The 10,481-nt window shown below is 43.1% G+C and overlaps 1 protein-coding gene and 1 pseudogene across 1 annotated transcript; both read right to left on the minus strand.

The window, feature by feature from the left end:
- Positions 1 to 5,801: 5,801 nt before the first annotated feature.
- Positions 5,802 to 6,505, minus strand: LOC101331170 (small nuclear ribonucleoprotein-associated protein N pseudogene; annotated as a pseudogene).
- Positions 6,506 to 6,661: 156 nt separating this feature from the next.
- LOC101330884 (SNRPN upstream reading frame protein-like) lies at positions 6,662 to 6,932 on the minus strand. The gene has a single exon (XM_033838420.2). The coding sequence runs from the start codon at positions 6,925 to 6,927 to the stop codon at positions 6,709 to 6,711; it is 219 nt and encodes a 72-aa protein (XP_033694311.1). The 5' UTR covers positions 6,928 to 6,932; the 3' UTR covers positions 6,662 to 6,708.
- Between the last annotated feature and the right edge of the window lie 3,549 nt (positions 6,933 to 10,481).

The following is a 10,481-nucleotide window of genomic DNA, read 5'->3' on the forward strand; positions in this document are numbered from 1 at the left end:
ATCAATGCCAATAGGGGCCTCAGGTAATGACAAGTTATCCATTTAAGTGTATGTATTCTCCCTACCCCTGAAATCCCCACTACGTTTCAATCGTCCCTTAAAGTGGCTAATTCTGAAGGGACTGTGTCCATGACCATTTGTTTATTTGCATATTGGACATTTCTAGTGGAAACACTAGACACTCATAATGACGTTAACTATCAACAGTATAGGAAGCTCCCTGATAAAGTTCCTTTTTATTATCTACCTCTCCTTTTGGCCTGCTTCCTTTCTAACTGAGCTAGCCCACACACCCAACCCAGGCTACAGAAGATAAGCACGCGTGAAATACAGAATTTCCGAGTTCCACTTTCCTTCCCCTTCTACCAATCAGTGCTTATTAAACTCTGAAGGTAAGTTTACTTATTCTTGACATGAGTTCTTCGCGATAATCATCGTAGGAAAAGAAAGTTATTTCTCTTGCTGCATCTATAGCATTTTCTTATGGCACGTCCAAGCCAACCTGCTCCAGTCTTGAGGGAACGAAAGGAAGTCTCTGAGGAGAGTCTTCTCAGAGGCGGGGGAGTCCGCAGGAGCACCACGTGTCCCAATTTTGAGGTGACTGCTGCAAATTAACATCCTGTCTCCCCTGCGTTCCCGACAGCAGATTGAATATTCTCTTCCTCCAGGTGTCTGTTGATTGCCTGAACTGTGATAGTGCTGCTTGAAATGGCAAGGGGATGGGGTAGATTTGGAGTTATCCAAATCAAAAACACGTTGGAAGAGACTCGCAGTCCAATCATAGACTCTGTGAGGCCTCCTGAGGGTGGTCAGGTTTTCAGCAGAATATTAGTTGGTTACTTAACATATTCTATTGTCTTCATTAAAGGCTTTAAATCCAGCTTTGCTTAATTTTACTAAATAAGATACCTAGAAAATAGAATCCCTTTTCCTCTCCATTGGTATAAGGGGAAAGCATTCCCCTCAATCAGTGCTCTTTCCACATGGGAAGAAAACGTGATACATGGATGTCTGTGTCTGGTCTACTACTAAAATGTGCATAACATCATTTAATGCAGATACTCTTCCTTTCAGATTTTTCAATTGAGGGACATGAGAAATTGGTTTTTTTTGTTTTCATTTAAATTTTCTCTAAGCTCTAAAATGCAACGTTTTGGATTTGAGAAACTCAAGTAAAAGGCAAAATATATCAGAAGTGTCTTGCTAAGTGTTATGTTGGTTTCTAAATACACTTAGGAAAGAGCTTTATTCCAAACAGGATTAACATTCCTCCGGCTCACCTTCTGCAAACATAACTTGCTTCTGCTGTGGCACACTCAAAGGGGGAAAATATTAGATGTGAAATTTATAAAAGGTGGCACACAGAAAAAAAGCAATGCTTCAAAAAAAGCAATGCCTCTAAAAAGTAATATATTATTATTAGAGAAACAAGGTGATTGAGTGATGTCACTCATAACTTTTCTCCAACAGCTAGAACACCTGCTCCAACATTGTTTTTGTTCAGATTTGCTTTCTTTCTTTGCTAGAACTACTTACTGTAATAACAACTACATGAAGTCATTTACAAAGGTGACTAAACTATCTCCTGTTAGGGTGTCAAACTGCCCCAAACTGGAAGACCAAATAAGAGTCTAGATGTTGGACTGAGAAACAGTCTTACTGTGAAAGACTGATGGCTATGCTCATCCTTACTGTACATGCTCCCAACGTGGGCCTCACTGCCTTTGAGAAATTCTCACCAAGGCCCAAGGACCAGTTTACAGATTGTTTTTCTACGTTTTCAGTGAAAACAACCCAGACTGGAATGAATCAACATGTTTAAAGGACTGTTAGGCCACTCTTCTCTCTTCCTAGATCTCAGTGATTGTTACAAAGATGAAGGGTCCAGTCATTCCTCCACCTCTGAATTGTCATTTGACCTATGAGTTACTGTCATTTGACCTATGACCTGCCAAGTTACTGGGGCCCTATTTATTTCTATTGTGTGGGAAGAAATCCACCTTATTTATTATTGGGATCAAATATAGGCGAGAGACATAAAGGTGGTTGAAAATTTACAAGTGTCTGGTGATCGATATTAATAACAATTTTGGGAATTATTTGGTAAAAACTTATTATTAATCAGTATCTAAGAATAGGCTTGGGGGTTGTAAACACACTTCTTATACCAGATTCCTGATTTGTCCACTTATCTAATTTATATGCCTTAGAAATATCTAGCCATCTCAGTGCCATACGTCCTTGAAGCACTGACATCTGCTATTCTAGAAAAGGCTATCTCACATGGTTTTCTATTATAACAACCGAACTTACATCTTAATGGGATTCAATAGGGTTTCTAGAGTAGAGGGAATAATAATTCATGTCTGAAATTGGGGAGCTATGTCCCCACTAACATCTCAAATCCAGTAATCTGTCAACTCTTCCAAAGTACGACTTGATCCTTCCATTTCTTCCCTTCCCCATTTTCGCACCCCTGCTCCAAACCCACATCACCTTTCCCAAGAATACTTAAAGGGCCCCCAACTCACAAATGGTCTCTTCTTTTCCATCCTTCCTCACTCCAATCCATTTTCCACAGAGCAGCCAGAATACATTTTTTCAAATGTTAATCAGATTATGTCATTCACTGTTTAAGTTTTGTTTTCAATTAAGCTTAGAATAAAATCCAAACTTCTTAACTTTGCTGATAAAGCCCTATAGACTCTGGTCCTTCTCATTCTCCAACCACATCTTGTTTCATTTTCCCCCTTTCAAATAGTTCAGTCACAGGCATGTTTTTGAGCTCCTTGAACATGCCAACTCTTTGCATAAGCCATTCCCTATACCTGGAATGCTCTCATCCCTGTCTGAGTTCTCAGTTCAGATGTCTCTTCCTCAGAAAGATCTTCCTTGATTGTCTAGTCTAAATTAGATTCTCCTTCCTACTTTCTCATAGAACCCATTGTACTGACCACAGTTTAATTCCGAGTCTGTGTATGCAGTGTTCGATGTCCATCTCCCCTACTAGACTGGCAACTCATGAAAGCAATCCATTTCATTTGTTTAATTTGTTCAGTATGGTCTATCTGGTACTTGTATACAGTCTGGCACATAATAAATTCTTTTGAAGAGAGGGAGGAAAGAAGAGAGAGAGGAGAGAAGAGAGGGAAAAAAAGAAGGGAGGGAGGGATAATGGAAGGAAGGAAGGGAGGGAGGGGGGAGGGAGGAAGGGGAGAGGGAAGGGGGGAAGGAGAAACAGGTAGTCAAGCTAGCATATTTTCAATTTTACCCATTTTGTCACTGACAAGCCGTGTGACCTCAAGTAAGGCATATAACCACTCTGTGTCATCTTTCCTGTGTATAAAATGATTCAGCCTCATCAGAGATAGGAAGGTAAGAGGGGAGCATTTGATAAGAGTGCAATCTGCCCTCAAAAATGCAGACAGTTCCCTGCATTTGGGAGAAGGAGGAAAGTTGGAGTAGAAGGGAAGAAAACCTAGAAACAAGTTGGTCCTACTCTGGGGTTGGGTCTCTGCGGGTACCAGAAGGGCAGAGGGACGAAATCCTGAGATAACTTTATTTTCCCAGAGCAAAGAAAACCTGTCCAGGGAGATAGCAAATCTATTGAACTTCCTCACCGCCGGTATTGCACAAACACCATGATTCTCCAGTGAAAGAGAGGGGCCCAGAAAAGGCCCTGGGAGACCCTGAATGCCTGCTAGGTAAGAATGAGGTGTGCCTCCGCGGTGAACTGCATGCACTGGTGATTGTGGCAGGATTGACACATGCTCAGTGGACGGATGCCCCACCAAGGGCAGATGCCTGCCCGCTCCAGCCACCTCCGTCGCCTGGGTACTACTGAAGGCCCCAGAAATGAGGGACAAGTTCGGGGATCTGACGGGAGGAAGCTGAAATGACTGAGGTTACATTTCTGCCTCCTGCAGACTGGGGGTTTGAAGTCAAAGGAGAATAATTTACGTAAAATAGTTACATATTCTTATGCACCTCAATTTGTGAGTCGAACTCCAAACCTGCCACATAATCATTTTGATTAATTTCCTTTGTCTTCCACCTCATTGACCACGCACTCTTTGTTCCCCTCATCCTTCACTCTTGTCTGATTCTCTGTCTCCATCTATCTTCTCCTGGTCTCTTCTTTTGTTCTGCTCTCTTTCTCCAGCATTCTCCTCCAGACTTCTCCTTGGTACCCTGCACTGCCTTCCAGCCCACGGTACCCAGAGCAAGAGAAACTGAACCCTGAAATGGTCACACAGTCTGGTCTCTGCCTCCATCATGGGCCTTCCAAGCTCTGCTGCCTTTCCAGTGTTTTATAACCTCTTGTTCTCACCTGCTCCCCAAGTGGCTTTTCTACAGTCTTTTTTTTTTTCCTTTTCTATTAGGACTCCTCTGCGATTTTACTAATAACATTTCCACTGAGCAAAACAGCTTATAAAGAAAAAGGAAAGAAGGACCTCTATGCCTGTGAGATAATGGCCAAAATTCTTCACCCGACTTTCAATACCTTCCCAGAATGGAAGATTCTATGCCATCCCTGCCCCCACTAGTCTCTCATAGAAGCCTTTCTCTCCACCTGCTAAAGATCCAGGTCTTTAGCAAATTCATATATCTTTCATCTTTAGCAAATTCATATATCTCTTAATCTTACCTAATTCGCTGCTTTTGCACAGTCCTTTCCCCTACCTAAAGTGGCCTCTTTCCTCCTCTTCACCTGTGCTAATTTTATGTGTTAAGGAACAGCGGAAGACGTTCCTGAACACTTCTTGTACGCTCTAGCCCACATCATCACCCCACCCCCTCACTTCAAAGCTTATATCCTTATATCCTGTATCCTTCTCTTGGACCCTATTCATGTACTGTCATATGAAGTCACCTATCTCTTTACCATATACATTTTCCCTCCTGAGTGAGATTATTAGATCTTCAAAGTTGGGAACTTATCTTTTATATTGATACTATTATTATTAACAATGAAAACAGTGTTACATAGGTAGCAGGTTCCTCCCAGATGCATCAAATGACGTTTATTGAATGAATCCATGGTATCAACTGAATATATGTTTTTTAATTGAATAATGAGATACGGAAGAAACAAAGCGAGCATGTATTGGGTAAGTGAACGCCTGAAATGAAGCCAGCAGAGTGCCCAGATGTTCTCACCCATGGGGACAGTTCCACAGTTCCAGGTCACAGTTGGATGATATTTACAAGGCTTAATACCATCCTTACTGACTTATCTCAAGTTTTCACTCATATCAGAAATAAATGCTTTTGTCATGGAGCCTAATTTAAAATTCTTGGCATATAGAAGCATTTTATTCATAAAATGACTGCTTATAATTATTTGTTTTGTTTTAATATAACTCAAAGTTACCAGAGAACATTAGATTTTTCTGATGGCCCAGTAAAGCCAAAAGCATTTCAGAAACAAATCTGAGCCAGAGGGCATTATTTTACAGATGAGGACACGGGGGTGCAGAGAGGCTAAATAATATGCCCCCCAAACACACAGCTAATTGGTGAAAAGATCTGGTCTAGAATACAGATCCCTTGAGTCCCCACACCATATTCTCTTCTACATACATCCTGCTGCCTCTATTAGTGAAAGAATGAAAGGACATCCTGCAATATAGACAACCCCCCAATTTTTTTTTGTAGAACAGTACCTCACAGTTTAATTGATCTATGTATTTATTAGCTAATATTAATGCAGCAGAGGGGACAAAAAGCTCACAAACAGTCCACATATTTCACAAGACACACTGCAGGAAAAAAAGTGACTAAGAAGGACCAATAGTATCCTAGGGTCTTGGTGGATGCATTCCTGGGGGAGATGGACCTCTTATTTCTGGGGGAGGGGGTCTCATTCCTGGAGGGGCATGCCTCGAGTAGAAAGAAGCCCAATCGGTGGGCCCATGGATGGTCTCATAGCAGGTGGAAGAGCCATAATTCCTGGAGGTGGGGTTACTCGAGCAGCAGGTGTAGTCCCCCGTCCTGGTGGATACTGAGTTGGGGTTCCAGCAATGTTGCCAGTAGCAGGAACTGCAGCAGCTGTGACAGTGCCTCTTCCTTGTGGGGTCATTACCTGTTGGGATGGGCCCCCAACCCCTCAGACAAGGCCTGCTAATCCAGCAGGAGCCTGGGGCATTGGAACACCAGTTGGAACACCTCTGCCAGCTGCCCTACCAACCCCAGGGCTTCCTGCAGCTCCAGCAAGTGGAACCCAAGCAATGCCAGTATCTCTGGGGGTTGGTCCCTCCAGAGTCATGGAAACCAAGTTCTCCCCTTGCAGCAACACCAGACCCAAAACCCGCTTTTCTTCATGCTCTGGCTACTTAGCATTCTTTGGCTTGATCTTCCTGAACTCATCACAATCGCAGAGGATCAAGTTCATATGCTTGTCAAAAGCCTTAAAGGCACCAAGGAAGATCTGGTCATCTTGCAAGACACATCTCATCCTATAGTAAATGTGCTGCAGCATCTTGCTTCTCTTTCCCACAGTCATGATTGCTTTTCCACCAAATCCAATGTCCACAGGAAAGTTTCAGGATCCTTAAGACCTAAGGGAAGGCTACAGATCAAGGTATGACGAAGGTTCTCCTACAAACAATGCAAGCTGGGGCGGAAGCTTCGAATAGTAGATAGAGCCTGGTTTTTTTCTGTGTTTTTCTCTCTTGGAATCTGCTACCTGGGTGTTCCAATACTGCTTTAACCACCTCTTGGTGTCTCAGCTAAGAATGCCTGTCTCAGTTCCGCCTGGAAATCCACCACAGGTACTTGCTGCTGCTGCTGAGATCGCCTTGGGTACAGGTGGCACTCCTGGTTGTTCAGTGAGACTGTGCTTCTCCGTTTGACTTGGACTTCTCCCTCTGGTACGTGCTGTTCTGTGGTCCATCTCAGGTGTAAACGGTCCCTGGCCCGCTCCATCGCGCCTCTGGCTGCTCTTCAGAACACAATGTTAGGCATCTCCGGTGGCCGCCCCACTCTACGCTGCCTTTGCTCAGGTGGCACCAACTAATAGGCTGGCTCTCCCTGCCAATTTTTAAAATGCTATAAAAGACTACAACATAACCTATATCATGCTGTGTGTAGGAGAAGCATAATTCCCAGCACCCTAAGCAAATCCCTGTGGCAGCTCCTCTCAACACAGGCAGGATTGAAATGGATGTAAACTTGTGATCCAGGACTAGGTGCACATGGGACAGCCAAGCTGAGTTGAAGCCAGCGCCAAGACTTCAACCCTGAAGGCGCAGGAATGGCCAAGTGGAAATCAACCACCTCCACCCTCACATTTGCTTTGTCTTTGAAGATCCTCAAGTAGCCATCCCTCCTTAGTCAAGTCCCTCATCCGACTTTAAACTTGTCTCAGCTGTGTTAAAGGGAGGCCCAATGGCCTAGCCCTCCAATGTCACATACGTACCTATTATCAGTGGCCTGCTCATGACAAGGACTTAATCCACTCACACAGGTAGGTGATACCGAAAAACAACAACAACAAAGCAAACTTGGCTAATTAACCAAAAGATTGGATTTCATAGCCCTTTGTTGTTCGCTAACCATGTGGATTTGATTCAGTCTACACATGTGTATCAAGAGGGGATTGGAATAGAAAAATGCTTTTCATATAGTGTTCCCAGGAACACTGGGGTCTCCCAGAGGGACTGCTATGGTTTTATCAGGTTAGGCATCCACATGTCCCCAACCTGACTTCAATCAGACCTGTTCTGTTTTAATCTACATTAGTATCCTGCTTATGCTGAATCAGAAAACAATCCTGTGGGAATTCCCTGGCGGTCCAGTGGTTAGGACTCCGCACTTGTCACTGCCGAGGGCGCGGCTTCAATCCCTGGTCAAGGGATTAGGATCCTGCAAGCTGAGCAGCTTGGCCAGATTAAAAACAAAACGAAACAGAACAAAACAAAGCAACCCCCCCCCACACACACACAAACACAATCCTTCTTTAAAAAACAATAGTAATAAAAACAAAACTGCCTTGTAAATCCACATGTTCTCCAATCTATGAGGTATCTGGGGGCAGGCTGGGCCTCACGGAGCCTTTCCGATCATACCAGGTAGGTCTGAGCCTGCCTGGGGTCAGTCTGCATTGGTGAAAGTGCCCACCACAGAAACTGAAAGAAGCCCTCTTCCCCTCGAGGGCCCTCTAGGCCATGAGTTACTGAGGATTCTAATTCATCCAAAGGTTATAGATGAAATAAATTACTTTTCTCTATTGCTTAGACATATCGTAAAAAACTCCGGGGTCTTAACAAGTGTAATTCAATTCAATTCAATTCAATTCAATTATATTCTACCCATTAACTTAGTACTGTTATGTGTTGAGGCAGAGATTTGACATTTTGTTGTTGTTGTTTATTTTTGTTACTGTTTTTTTTTTTTCCAAACTTACCCCAGAAACTGTAGCTTCTACGTCTCCCTATGTAAGAAAACTTAGGGACTGATGTCCTTTTTTCTTTTACGTATTTCCATTAAATTCTTCCAATCTTTATTTAACACCAACTGAGCATCCATTACCAAACTAGGTGCAAGGAGAAAAAAGTTTAAAAGATACAGTCCTTGTACTGAAGGATTTAGTGCGTATCTGAGAGAAGAAACTTCCACACACAACACCAGCAGGTAACAAAGGAAGAGTGTTAGATTAGCTACAAACACCTGCCACAGGTAAACGCTAAATTTGCTTGGTAGTTTGCAAAGGGTGAGACTGGGGCAAGCTGAAGTTCTCAGAGGTTTGTTACTGTTTGTTGAAGGGCTAAAAGTATTTGTACACAAGCGGAGAAACACCCCTTATGGGAAAGGCGAGAAGTTAGAAGACAAGCCCCAAGGGGCACTAAGAGGACCACCTGCTTTGGAGGGAGATAAAACTATGTCAGGGAGCCTGGTACCCAGCCTCCGCCTTGGTGGAGGTTGCTGGTCAAATAACTTACCTGCTCTGGATCACAACCCAGCATCTTCCAATGGAAGTCAGCTCCTGGTCTCCTACATATCTCGAAGACGCATCTCCCTTTAAACGTACTTAATGCTTGCCACATGTTTAGTGCTCACTACCTGAGAGAGAGGCACACGTTATTATCACCATACTCATGGTTTACCACCTGCCTGCCTCACTTGAACCCGTTACTCATGTCATCCCTCTCCCAGGAGGAGCCTTTTGTCATCTCCCAGAGTTCAGGTATCTGCTCTTTGGAAGATGAATTGACTACATGTTAAATTTTAAAGTGACCACTTCCAAATGCTTGGGGGAACATAAAATGGACAATGGTATTAGGTTTGGATTCCTCAGTAAATATGCTTATTTTTCAGGAGTAGAGTGTGCCTGAGGGTCGGTCAGTGCCTTCTCAAAGGCAGTAAGAAACAGCCCGCTGAGTGACTTAGGGAACACAAGTGCCAAATCCTCGTCCAGAGTAGGGGGTCTTCCCACATGTGAACAACCTTCCACATTTTCCTATGTCTCCCATGATCTCTTTTTCCTAAGCTAGCCATGATAATCAGGGAATAAATTCACATTTTCTAAGGGAGAAATACTGCCAAGCTTGTTAATCTCATGCAGATGTGATGTTACTTTTACTATGTTGTAATATGGCTTCTTAAAAAACAAGTTGGAAGGAGGTGGGGGGAGAAAAGCCCACCAAAAAAAAAAAACAACAAATATTCGCCAACCCATATGGTCAGTAATTGCAGTTTAATGGTCCTCCTATTACAAACCTAAGAGGCAGCAGTCTGAATTACCAGTAGAGTATTAATAAACAGGAATGAGTTAATAGAGCATAAAGACCTTCTCGTGGAACAGTGGGGGAGTTGAATATTCTTTTCTTCAGTCAGCTGTAAGTAATTACTGCATGGTGTGCTTCTGACTATTACCATAACAGAGCAATTGGACGTGAAGAATGGATAATAGTACGGACATGGAGGTATTTTTAGAACATCAGCAGTGAAGCAGGTAACTGGCCTACTCCAGTAGAACCTTTAAATAAGTTTAGAAGACTTTTTTTCCCCCTCTCCTTATGACATTTAGCCAGGATAGAATTTTAAAAAGATCAATCTAATAAATTATTTAAGATAACTTTACAAAGAAGATGCCTGTGATATGTAAATTAGAAGGCAAGAAGGGAGGAAGGAAAAGTCTAAAAAGCCCTGGTGGACGGGAGGCATCTAGCCGACGTTACTGTAACTACATAATCACAGGTTCCTTCCTGCTCCTCTGAGACGACAGCCCGGATGCGAATCTGCTTCACTGGCTCCCACTGGCTGTTCAGGTGAAAGTGAAAATATTCAAATCAGAGCTGTAACTATGATTGCTGGAGTTGTGGGTTTTCTAAAATTGAGTTAGTCATCCTTGGTGATTTAATGATGCATATCATTTATTTTAAAATATTATTACAGGGCACTGACTGAGCGGCGGCACCTTCTTTCCGGGAACTGGCCCTTATTCAATGCGGCGGGGGATATCAGGGGCTGTGGCGGGC

This window comes from Tursiops truncatus, chromosome 14 (assembly GCF_011762595.2).
Source record: "Tursiops truncatus isolate mTurTru1 chromosome 14, mTurTru1.mat.Y, whole genome shotgun sequence".
NCBI classification, from domain to species: Eukaryota; Metazoa; Chordata; class Mammalia; order Artiodactyla; family Delphinidae; genus Tursiops; species Tursiops truncatus.